Source organism: Castor canadensis, chromosome 6, assembly GCF_047511655.1.
Source record: "Castor canadensis chromosome 6, mCasCan1.hap1v2, whole genome shotgun sequence".
NCBI lineage: Eukaryota > Metazoa > Chordata > Mammalia > Rodentia > Castoridae > Castor > Castor canadensis.
In genome coordinates, this window is record NC_133391.1 from 98,971,360 (window position 1) to 98,984,837 (window position 13,478).

Sequence of the window (13,478 nt, forward strand, 5' to 3'; positions counted from 1 at the left end):
AAAAGAAATAAACATGAAAGAAAGGTACTTCTTGTGAGACTGTTAGCTCCCTGATGCTCTCAAAACCATAAGACCAGGAATCTCACCAGAACTCCCCAGGCCTCGCTGTGCTGGAGCAGGGGGTGCAGAGATTATCCCTCTCCTGAGCCCTCAATCTGATTTTCCCTCTCCGCCCCCAGGCAATATTGCTTGTGTCTGAAATCTCACAAATTTCACCTGAAAGCAATTTCTTTAGCTCCGGGCTGTAACTCCTGTCTCCTAAGGTGAAACTTATTCCTCATATAACCCACATTTTGTGCACTTATTAGGTGTGAGCCAATATGCTAGACACTTTACATTTATTATATAATTTGATTCTTCTTGTAACCTTATGAAGTATACACTTTTTATGGGTTGGATCTGAAATGTCCATAAAGGCTCATGTGCTGAAGGCTTGGTCCCCAGTGCAGCAATTTTCAGTAGTGAGAATTTGGGAAGTGATGGGATCAGGAGTGCTCTATTCCACTGCTGGGTAAATAATTTGATGGGCTATGGGGGAGGTGATGGAAACTTAGGAAGTGAGACCTAATTGAAGGGAGTGGGTCCTTTGGAGACCATATCTTTGCCCTACCTCCTTCCTTCCTTGCACTGTCTCTGCTCCCTGGCCACAGTGAGGGGAAGCTCTGCTCTACCATACATTCGTTCTCCACTATGATCCGGCCTCACCACAGCCCAGAAACAGTAGAGCCACGTGACCAAGAACTGAAACCTCTGGAGCCAAAATACGTTCTCTTTTGAAGTTGATGTTCTCAGGTATTTTGTCACAGCAACAGAAAGCTAATACAATGTCATTGTTATCTTTGTGTTAAAAAAAATGAGGACATTGGAGTTTAAAAATATTTGGAAAAAATTGCATTTGTGCAGAACACATTCAGACATCTTTTTCTTGTCATTTATTCCTTAAACAATAGAATATAACAACTATTTGCATAGCATTTGCATTGTGTTAGATATCATAAATAATCTAGAGATATTTTCAAATTTACAGGAGGAGATTCATAATTTTTATGCAAATACCGCACTGTTTTATGTAAGTGACTAGAGCAGCTGTGAATTTTATCCTCTGAGCTTTCAGGCAAGGTGGCTGCCTGACTTGGATAACATCTGATACAGCTGAGAGTTACTTTGATATAACTACTGACACTCAAGTCAGTCCCATAAGAGAAATGGTCTCCTATTGATAGAATTTTGTAGAACACTGGATAATCAACTGGGATCAAACAAACCATTTGACTATATCAATATAGCCACTAATTACAGGAAGAGCAAATATATTTAACTGCCTATGTTTTCTTAAAAATAAATTCCACATTTTCTTATCAAAAAGTGATGCCCACCTTCTTATATATGTGACATATATCTAGAAGAGGCTCATCCTATTACACCATGTTCAGTTGTGGTTTCTGTGGAATACAGCATTGTATTTACCTAACTGCTCAAATACCCATTTTTTTTTTTACAAGGGCCGCTAGGTTATGTGGCTGGCCTGGTATTGTCCTATATTGAAGTTTGTTTCAATATAAAGATAAATGGAGAATAAATTGACAGAATTTACTAATTAGTTGATTGACCAATGTATTAAGCTCCAATCGAAGTAATATAGTCATGGAATCTTATTAACTGGAAATTATGTACACAAAAATAAATTTGTAACATTTTTGCTGAAATTTCTTTTCATTTGATTATAAACCTCACAGTATTCAGAACACCATTTGGTAATTTAGAAGTTTGACCATATTTTTTTAGTAAAGCCAAATTTTAGTGTGAAATATCTGAATTAGGTATTTGAAGCAACATGATTACATGCTTTTCATGAGAGGTAATGCCCTTTTGTCTAACTGATAACATTTAATTTGGGTTAAACTGGCTCAGAATAAGAGCAGGTGCATTTTTTATGATTTTTAAAAAAGATTTTCTTCATTCAATAAGCAATTATTGAATTTTGTTAGGCACAGTTTTTTCCTTGATAAATAACCATATAATATAAAGATTAAAACTATCCCATAGGGAAAGTGAGAGTGATGGCTTTAGCTTTTGAGTTTGGACTGTGAAGATGATTTATCAGAATTTCTACTTGCTGTAAAACAATCAGCAGAACACATAGGGAGGTGGTTATCTTCCCTAAGGGTCAGAAAGTAGAAAAATAAATGAATGGTAAATTTGTTATAATGTGTGCTCCATAGGCCGTGAGCTTCTGAGAGACAGAATTGTATTTTTGCCCTAGATAACAATTCCTCTTGTATAAAAACGTACAGCACTGGGAGGGGATGATTACCTTGCTACAATTTGATAAAAATAAAATGATTTCCATGCTAGCTAGGTTATAGCACTCTTTGGGTCCAGTTCAGTTGGCATGAGAAGGTAATGCTTGTTGATTTTAAATTAGGCCATCTTGAAACCAAAGGGGGAGGAAAAAAACAATTCATCTACAAATGTTTATAGAAGATTTTTAAATTGTAAGGCATTATTTTGGATTACTGACATTAAAAAAGCTCAGCGCAATCATTTTGTTAATTACCTTGCGGAGACCACCTGGCCTTATTGGTTTCTTTACATGCAGCATCAAAGGAACAAATATTTGGCAATTTCCCAATTGTCAGCAGGTGACCTTTCCTGCTAGTGATATTTGAATGAAGTGCAACTGACATGTTTTCCTTTGCCCATTGCCCCAAGAGTGATTGCCAGTGAAACTTGTAGGCCTCTGGTGATACTGAGCTGTAATGTAACAACAGTGAGAGAGCAAATACATAATATTTAACATGTTCCAGACATTGTGTTCGAGTGCTTTAAATGTGCTCACGCTCTGAATCCCCATAACCGCTTTCTGTGATAAGCACAGTTCTCACCTCCATCTAACAGATGAGGAAACTGAGACTTGGAAAAATCCAAGTCACACACTGAGTAAGTGGCAAAGCAGGCCTGGATCCAGGCAACTGGCTTCCATTGTCTACACCACATGGCATCCAAGCAGAGCCACAGAATCTTGACCAAATAACACTGTTTTACGATTCAGCGGAGCAAATGGGAATCGCCACAATGGATAATTTTAGTAATGCATTTTGTACTTTTCAACCTTGTTACAAAGTTGCTGAAAGATAATCAGGGAACAGAACTAGAGAAAATTATAGCTGAAGGGCAGTGGCCACTACCAAGTGACAGTTGACTTAAAATGAATGAACTAATGTAAATCTTGTTATTTCATAGTCATAGCATCCTAATCGTTTTGTAGTAGGAAGCATATTATGACAGAAACTTGGCCTTTTACTGCACATGGGAATGCATGTGTGTATACCATTTTATAGTTACAACCAGATGTCATTTATGAAGTCTTAAAGGAGGTGACCTAAGGTAAAACTGTGCCCCATTTTGGTTGTCTTAGTTCCACAACACTGATGTCATAGGCTGCTTTTGCCTGTAATGATATCTGTCCTCCAGGACTCTGATTTATTCGATGTTTGTTTCTTTGTCAAATTTGTACCCTCTTCTTACAAGGAGCAGTAGAACAGCATTGGCATGCTTTTTACCTAGTCCTTTCCCAGGCTCCTGTCCGGGAATGGTGATGGACTAGCCTGGAGACATCAACAGGCTCCTCAGAATAATTACAGTCTCACAAACAGTCATCATGAGTCTCCTGAGGGTTGTGGGGTGGTGTGATTACATCACCCAAGGCTTCTCACGGTCAACATGCAGACACGCATCGCCTGGGGCTTCTGCTAGAGCTGGGGATTCTGGCTCAGTAGCTCGTGGGTAGGGCTCGAGTTGATGCAAGGGTTTCCAATGGACTCCAGGGCGGTGATGCTTCTACTGCTGCTGAGACCTGAATAACATTTTGACTGGCGAGGACACTTGTTAGACAAGGTATCTGTTGCTACAGGAGGCAAAGGATTTAGTAATTGCTTCATCCTTGTATTTAAACTTAGGAGGAGACACAAGTTACTTAAGAATACTTACAAACCATTTTATCAGGAAGCTCACAGCAGTCAATAAGAATCATTTAATTCAAATACCTATTTGACTGTGTCCATTCCCAGCTACTAAGTGTTAATAGCTGCCTGCTACTTAAGATAAGATCCCTACTCCTTGAGGCCCCAGCAGCACCTCACAGACTTCTCTATGACCAGCTTGTCCAGTTCATGTCATCCCCTGTCCACCAGTCCAGCATGTTCCCACACAGGGTCCTGCAGACTCTTGTCCAGTCTGTGCATCAGAGATGTGTATATTTGCAACAGCAATCTTCCAGAAGAAGTGTCTTAAAGAAAGAGACAGCTGCTGTAACACCACTGACCGTGCTTTCAGGAATCATTTCTATAGTTCGTTACTGAACATGTCAAGTACTACATTAATATTTGTAGAAAGATGTTTCATGCTTGACTGCATCATGATAAAGCAGCATAAGTTTGGATAGTTTAAGTACAAATGAATAAAATGTCAATTTTACCTTTAAAAAAAAAGTCAAGTGTGGTGATGTATACATGCAGTCCCAGATTCTTGGGAGGTACAGATCAGAAGGATCATGGTTGAGGCCAGCCAACAAAAATGTTAATGGGATCCCATCTCAACTAACAAGCTGGGTGTAATGACAAACAACTGTAATCCCAGCTACAAGGAAGGGTAGATAGGAGGATTGTAGTCCAAATCCAGCTTTGGGCAAAAACACAAGACCCTATCCAAAAGAAATAATTAAAGCACAAAAGGGCTAGAGCCATGGTGGTGGAGAACCTGTCTTGCAAGTGTGTGAGGTCCTAATTTCAAACACCAGTACCACCAAAAAGAAAGGAGAGAAAGAGAGAGACAGAGATAAAAGAAGAAATGAAGAAAGGAAGGAAGGAAGGAAGGAAACCACCAACAGTGGTTCACACCTATACTACTAGCTACTCAGCAGGCGGAAATCAGGAGGGTTGCAGTTCAAAACCACTGCAAGGCAAATAGCTCTTGAGACCCTATCTCGAAAAACTGATTAAAAAAAAAAAATAGGGCTGGTGGAGTGGCTCAAGTGGTAAAACCTGCCTAGCCTGGCAAAGGTGAGGCCTTGAGTCTTGAGTTCAAACCCTAGTACCGCCAAAAAAAAAAAAAAGACCAATGATTTTTTTAATTGTCCCATAGGCCAAGTTCTTTTCTTGCTACAGAGCCTTTGAAATTTTCTTTTCCCCACCTAGAACCTTACTCCTCTTCCTTTGACTGACAGTTCTGAATTATCTTTTCTACCCTCCTTTCCTCCCTTTTTTCCTCCTTTCCTTCCTTCCCTCCTTCCTTCCTTCTTCCTCCCTCCTTTCCTTCCTCTCCCCTTCCTTTCAGCTTGTACTTCCTAGGAAGTCATTCTTGATCATCCCAACTGAGTGAAGTCCCATCATACTTCTTTTTGTCACAATTTTAAGTGAAAGGTCAACTGACCTCAATGTGTTTAATGTCTCAGCCACTGTGAGTTCCAGAAAGGCAGAGACCATTCACCATTGTGTCCCTAGTATCTGACCTGGTTTATCCTACTTCAGACTGATCCCCAGCACATAGAATGTGCTTAAAATACATGTGCAATGAATGGAGGCCAATTAAATTTCCATAACAATAATTCTGTTTTCATTCATTAGCTTTGTGATCTCTCTAAACTTCATTTTCCTCATTTCTAATGGTTATTAATATTGACTTTAGTCATTTGAGCTTTGCAAGGGTAAGGAAACATTCGGCACTCAGTGCATTACTTAGTACTTAGCAGCCTCTTAATTTGTATTAGATTCTTTCCATTCCTTTATACTGAATGCCTGGAAAAATATGCCTTTCATTTTTCTTTCCTGATTACTCCTGTGCTGTCTAGGCAATGAATGTATTTTTCTGCCTCTCAGTAACTTTCCCATTCTTTCCAAGCATGAATTTAAGTGTCCTAAGAGACAAATTTCTGTTTTTTGGGCATCTTTGTGCCTATGAGGGTGTTGCCCTAACAGCTGTCATGCACGGGCAGATGAGAACTAGGACAGGTAAGTATTTCCCAGTTGCATACAACTGGCACTTCTTGAGTGTCTTTGCATGTGGCATGGGATATTAACTGTATGAATTTTGCTATTTCACCCACACAGAATCAGATATAATCTGGTTTGGTAGTAGTTGAAATATTTTATATCCTATCTCTTTATGGTACTTATAAAATGTCTAATATGGCCATAGGAACATGTATCTTCTTTAGTAGTTAATGTGCTTCTAGTAGTCATACATAAAATGATTGGGCATGATGTTACAATTGATACTATTATCATTAATTTTTGCAGCATTTTCCCCCAAGCAACTCAAAGTAACTTAACATATTATTTCATTTATGACCCTTAAATTATTAGAACCATTTTGCAAATGAGAAAACTTAGATACAGAGAAATTGAGTAAATTGCCCACTTATGTTTCAGCGACCCTTGTTAAAAGAAAGAAGAGCCATTATTTTCTGAAAGTCTGTTGTTTTTAAATGACTTCAAAAATGAAAACAGGAGACTGTATGGAGATGATTCTTCTCAGAAAGAAGAACTGATATTCTTCTGAGTCAACTTCTGAAAATGTTTGGCTATGTGATCTTATGACCAGGTTCTCCATCCAACTCATGTTGGTGGGCATCAAGCATCAACCAGGCACTACTCTTGGCTGGACATACTGGTCGGCATGGCATGCCAGACTGCCTTCACATACCTTAAATTCTGGGGGACTGATTCCTGGCATAAAGTGGGGAGGACAAACCTTATAAAATAAACAAATATAAAAATGAAAAAGTTCAGCTTCTAATAAGTACAGTGAAGTGCTTCTGTAGAACAGTGACTGATAGCGTATGAGTGACAGAGTGAGTGATAAAGAGGCTGCTCTAAGGGCGGACACCTACTTTCACTATGAGTGATAGGAAGTCGATGTAAGGTGGTCTTTTCAGTGTTGGGCATTTGGAACATATGAATTCTTTCTCCCAGTATTCTAGAACAGATGTTGGTGAACTTCTTACTTATAAAGGACCCTGTAGCCGGGCATGACAACTTGTACCTGTAATCCGAGCATTGAGGAGGCTGAGGCAGGAGGGTCACAAGTTTAAGGCCAGCTTGGTCTACATAGCAAGATCTCAATTCAAAAAAGGAGGGGCATGTTTTAAATATTTTAGGTCTGATAGAATATACAATCTTTATCATGACCAGCAAACTGAGGGGACAAAAAGCACAATCTTCTCAACTTGGCAAGGTTCAGAGCTGAGACCTCTATTATGAAAGACAGGTTAACAAGAGAAACACAAAACAGATGTATTTAACTTAGCTTTTATGGGACTCAAAAACTTGCAGAAGTGAAGACTCGTTTTCATGGACAGTCGTGCAGGAGCATTGCTGGAAGACAGGAGTGAACGATTTGATGGTGATGAGCTGGGGGAGCTTAAACAGGCCTGCTTGTTCAGATTCTTCTGGTCTCTTGGTTTGGCATTTCTTCTTTCTGTGTGTAGGGCAGGACACTCGTAGGGTCTTCAGTGGAGGATGGAGGGAGAACGTCAGAGAGCGACCTTCCTGCTTCTGTGGTCTTCTCAGCTTCCTTCAGTTTAAAATACTCAGCACACCAAGTTGGCATGTTCTGGGTATCATGTTGTGAGCCCTGACAGAACCCTGCCATTGTAGCATGAAAGCAGCTACAGACATTGCATATGTGAATAAGCATGGCTATGTTCCAATGAAACTTTAGTTTCAGATGGTAAAATATGAATTTCATTTAATCTTTGCATGTTGCAAAATGTTCTCTATCCTGATTTCTTCTTTCAACCATTTAAAAAATATAAAACCCATTCTTGGCTTTGAGGGCCACACAAAAACAGGAGGCAGACTGGAGGTGTCCCCTGGCCTGTAATCACCAACCCTAATGGAGAACGTTGTGCAGCACCCAGGTTCTCATCATGTCCTTGTTGCTCCATTGCAATGCGGTCATCAGAAGAAGAGACTTGCACATGGTCCCAGCATGGCACTTTTAGCTTCTCTCCCAAGGGCTGACTACATTCCTACTGGACAGGTGGGCTTGGTATCTGCCTCAAGAAGTAATTTCTCTTTGAAATTACTCAATTCCACATTATATGGCTGTCTAAAGGACTTTGAGTTGGTTGAGGAGCAGAGTGGCAACACAAAAGTTACTCCCTAAGGCTAACAGGCACAGAAAGTAGGGCAGTTAGTTCCCCTGTTCTTGGTGGTCATCACGTTATGGTCTTTTCTCAGCACAATCTGAGGATCTGCATCTGTTAATTCAACACTGTGAAACGTATATCAAAATATCACATTATACCCTATAACTACTGCCTCAAATTTCAGTGAGACAGAAGAAATAAACTCTAGTTTTTATACAGTGTAGAGAATGTAATAAACAATAGTGCACTATACTATATAATTCAAAATTGCTGTAACTGTAGATTTTGAATGTGTTGATTTTTTTACTTTTCAGTACTGGGGTTTGAACTCAGGGCCTACACCATGAGCCACTCCACCAGCTCCTTTTTTGTGATGGTTTTTTTTTGAGATAGATTCTCACAAACTATTTGACCAGGCTGGCTTCAAGCCGTGTTCTTCCTGATCTCTGCCTCCTAGTAGCTAGGATTACAGCGAGCCACAAGCTTCTGGCATGTGTAGATTCTTAAGTGGGCAATATCCTAAAAGCAGATTTTGTCTTTATAATCATTAGTTTTTTATACAATGAAGTGAAATATTAAATTAATTTTCAAATCAGATTTTAATTTTATTTTTGTTACTTTTGAATTAGGTTGACATTCAAATTTAGTATTTTCTTGAAATTATTTTTGATACTCTACTTTTTTCTAGGGTTAATTTATTATTGGCATGTTTTAGATTTTGCATCCTTATTTTAAATGCTGTATTTTCTATTCTCTCTCTCTCAATATTTCATGGAAAGTGTCTGTGGGGCTTTTCTCTTTGGTTAAGAATGCTGTTGGAAATGCAGTAATATTAGACTTGGGTCACACACTAAGGGGAGAACACATACAGGACTTGCGCATGAAAGCAATGCTAGGAATCTCTGTACAGCTATCCTTATCTCAACTAGTAAAAATGCTATGTCTTTCTTATTATCGCTTATGTCTACTCTTCAACAAAATTGGAGAAGAGGGCAGAACAGGCTCTGCCTGGAAGCAAGGGGGTATGGGGAGAGATGGAGGGGGCAGGGGGCAGGGGGCAGGGGGAGAAATGGCCTAAACAATGTATGCACATATGAATTAAAAAAAAAGAATGCTGTTAGCATGGAGTTATCAGCTTCCCTAACTCATGGCACTCTCCTCCTTGGTATTGCTGCCAAGCCCATCTTGGTAACTCATGACTCCACAGGAGCTTGTCTTTAACAACGTTCTTGTAGAAAGTAAAAATTAAGCAGCCTTGGAAAGCAAAGTACCAGTATGCCGTGCAGGTGTAAATCTTTATTAGCAATAAACACGGTCCCCTGGACGGTTGGTGGTTGAGTTCTTTGCCTGATACCAACCCTCTTTTGAAGCACAAACAAGTTCAAGTTCTAAAAAGGAGTTTACAGTATTGTCTTCAGTGAAAAGGGCCCTTAGTGTTATCGAAAAAAGATCTGTTTTCAAATCTTATATTTGTTTTTATAAAATATAAAACATTGATAGGGCTGGCGGAATGGCTCAAGTGGTAGAGTGCCTTCCTAGCAGGTATGACGCTCCGAGTTCAAACTTCAGTCCCACAAAAAAACAAATTGATAAAGGAGAAGACAGATGAAATTTGAAGTAGCAGCTTTACTACTGGTATTATTACTGGCTTTAAAATAAAAAACAACAGCAACAAAAAATCTGGGTCATGGAGTAAGGTTTTAAATATGCCAACACTGCTGTCTTGAAATAAACTGATTTCCATCCCTCTAACCCTTCCCCACCTCCTGCCCACAGCTCCCTACTTACCACTCCCCAAACTACCAACAGAGCTCAAAACGCCAGGACTTCTTTGCCTTGGCAAAACCTGACTTAATGGAGGGAAGATTAGGCCAGAGGACAAACTTCTGCTGTCAGGCAGGCTGCCAAAGGAGAAAAAAATTACTGGGCTAACCCAAACCAGGCCCATTTCTTCTCCCCAGACTCACCTCTCAGACTAGTCATACCCCCTTCCTTAGTGTAGGGAGAATGAGGAGTGGGAAGAGACCAGCTGTGTGACTCCCATTACTGGGGACAATAAGAGAGTCCAGACCTGGGCTAGATGTACTAAAGGGAAAGCACCTCTTAGGAAGATTATTGATTGAAGAAAGCAAAGTAGATGATGTTTGTTTGAACAAGTGATGTTATAGGTAGATCTAGAACTCATTGATTTTTATCTCTTTAACTACTGGTGACATCTTAAAGACATGCCTGGAGAATTTTGTATTAGAAAAACTAATGTCTGATCCAGAAGGCAGAAAGAAAGAGAAAAGATAGGACTAGACCTACATGTGAAAGAAAAGGGAAGGAACTATAAGCAAGAAAAAGTAATGTTCTTCCTCACCCTTGTAAGGTTCATAGCTGAGGCACCTACAATATAGGGCAGATTGACAAAAACATAGACACTTATTTAATGTAAATTTACATCACACAGGTGCTTTCAGAAATGGCAACTAGAATAAATAGGAAAACCTATATATTTTTATGCTCAGGTTTGGTGAAGAGAGGATAGTTGTGCACAAGTATGATTGGCCAAAGAGATTATATCTAATGCAATAAACTAGCAAGAACTTAACAATGCCCGCTTATTCATATTTTTCTCTGTGTGTCCTCAGAGACAGGCATTTTCCTTTCCTTGTGGTATAGGGCACCTCCAGAGTGAGAATTTTATGACCTACATTAGAGAAAAGTCAGAATTCTTTATCACCTACTTCAGGAGAGGAGGGCAGGAGAAAGTCAGAAAGATTTTCCTACCTCCACTGTTTTCCCAAATGCCCAGGTGCCATATTTTTGGGTGGTGTGTTATGTGTTATGAACCTTATCAGGACTAACTTAAAAGTAGGATTTTAAAAAAGAGCCATGACTGAATTTTCTCGAAAGGAATAAGGGAATATCAGGAATGAAAGACAACCAAGAATATCCTGATAGGGTTGGCAGAGTGGCTCAAATGATAAGAGTTCCTGCCTAGCAAGCATGAGGCTCTGAGTTCAAGCCTCAGTGCTAGGGAAAAAAAAAAAGAATATCTCCAATAGTGTAAGAAATTCAAAAGGTAAAGAAAAACCTGGCAAAGGTTTTGATTTTCAACAGATTTCTGGGGCATAGACCTTAGAATCTAGAATCTTAGAATCTAGAATCTGCCTGAAGGTCTTTCTCCAGCCAGGCCTTATTAGGTGATGAGTGAAATTCAAAGTACTAATTATTTTGGAATATTAGAGGTAAGAGGAAGTAAGAAGTCTAGATATGTAAAGTGTTCAGTATGCAGGACTTTAAAAGGAAACTAGAGGAGTTTATTGCATATTCTGAGGATTGTTTTGATTAAAACAAGAGGTAAAGAAAACCTAAACTATGTTAATAGTGTTCGAAACAGAGAAAAAAGGACAGAAGAAATGAACATTTGTTTCATTATGAAGAGCAGGATGACAGCAGGAACATATTCATTTCATCATGTCTAACAATTCAGAGAAGGAATGAATATTGCTAAGGCACCAACCTGGAGATGAGCAGGGCATGGCAATGCCCTGGAAGAAATATGAACACAAAAAGGAGCAGGAAAGAGCAAGACTGGGGTCAGACATGAACAACTTGAAACATTCTGTGCAAAAGGGATCTTTGGCATCACAGGATAACAGAGTCACTGAGCAGGTACAAAGCAGTAAGCTTGGAAGAAGGCAAGGCCAAGGTTCTAGGGAGGCCCCCATGCACTAAATGCTCCTCCCCTCGCCCATTTTTGTAAATGTAATTTTATTCCAACATTGTCTTGACCATTTGCAAACACATTGTCTGTGGCTGCTTTTGTACTGCAAGGACAGAGTTGAGTAGTTGGGACATAGACTTCACCGAAAGGTGCAATATTTGCTACCTGGCCCTTTGTAGAAAAAGTTTGCTAAACCCAGTTCTAAATGGCAAGAGAGGAAGAGCTTACCAGAAAAAAGATGCCATAAGATTCTCTGCAACTGAGAGAGCATGGCCATAAGGAAATTGAGAGAGAAGGGGATTTCAAAGGAGTGGGAGAAAGGGAACAGGGACTATGCAGAGAATGAGACTTGAGAAAAAAGCAATCTTTGAATGTTATGGCTGGGAAGTAATTTGGTGTCATTCCAAACAGTCACTTTCTAGGTGGATCAAAACCTAACAACAGCAAAAATACTCAAAAGATCTACTTATTCTTTCTTTTTGATCTTTCTTTAGCATCAAAATGTTAATTAAGGATGTAACATTATTCCAGGGGCTGGTGGAAGATACTAAAGACAATCACACATAAAAATGCATACCATAAAAACTTCATGTAATAAAATAGTATTAGAAATGTAATGAAATAATGTATGTGAAAATGTAGAATGCTATGTGAGATTTTTTTGCCATAAGGCAATACATTACCACATACCAAATACGTGGTTTGGAGTTAGTGCATAGCATTTCAAGGTAACTGTCAATAAAATGTGAAAACACAGTTTGAGAAATTTGGATAATAGTGTAATTGTAAACAGCACAGGCAAACTTTTACTATCTTTGTGAACTTGGGATAAGTTACTTCATTTCTCTCAATTTAACTCTGCTCATCTGAAAGGCTCAGATAATTGGCATTCATTCTGTAGAGTATTTTGAAGATAAAATGAGATATAAAGTAGCTTATGTGATGTTTGGAGTACATTAAGTACTTTTGTGAACAGTAGCTTCCTTTTTACAGAGCTGACATGGATCTTAATTCATAAATTCAGATGTGCAAAGAATATCAAAACCACTTATTATCTTCAAGTCAACTTTTTAAGTCTTCTGAGCCCCATTCTTATTTGGCATTCTTGGGGCTCCCACTCCAAGAATCACCCCAGGGTGATTCAGAACTCCCAGGGAGGTTTTATCAATCATAAGTTGTATGGTTGCCCTGCTTACTATATAGATGCCCTTTATTGTTGGGAACCAAAAGCCACAGTCTGACAAGGTCACTGTGGCTTAACAGCATTCCAACAAGGTTGGAATCTGCAGGTGCACCATGTCTCTATCACAGTGGGAAGGAACGCTAAGTGGTTTCCCGTCACTAAAAAGTTTATACTTAGTCAAGGACACTGGCGGTAAGAATGCAAGGTGGCAAAAATAAAAAGGTTGTAACTAGGTCAGAGTGTTTTTTGATGTTTAAATCTCTTCCTCTTTTATATAAAACTTGCCGAGAAAAATCAAATTTTGCCAGTTGGTCATCAACCTTCTGGCCCTCTTGATATGTGTTTTGTCATTCCCTTTCTGAGTGAGTGAGTCCTTTCATATGTCTCATCTGTTCATTCCTTCCCTGAGCCCTTTTGGGTCAAGGACCTCTGCA

At 39.2% G+C, this 13,478-nt stretch overlaps 1 protein-coding gene across 12 annotated transcripts in view; it reads left to right on the forward strand.

The window, feature by feature from the left end:
• The window catches only part of Kiaa0825 (KIAA0825 ortholog), a 420,702-nt gene that overhangs the window by 184,227 nt on the left and 222,997 nt on the right, over positions 1-13,478 (forward strand). The window contains exon 16 of one of the 12 annotated variants that reach the window (XM_074077079.1): positions 651-8,656. The exons of the other annotated variants lie outside the window; for them this stretch is intronic. Within the exon in view, the coding sequence (XP_073933180.1) occupies positions 651-694 (44 nt within the window). The 3' untranslated portion in view covers positions 695-8,656. Of the gene's footprint in view, positions 1-650; positions 8,657-13,478 lie in introns of those variants that run through there. 12 annotated transcript variants of the gene reach the window in all.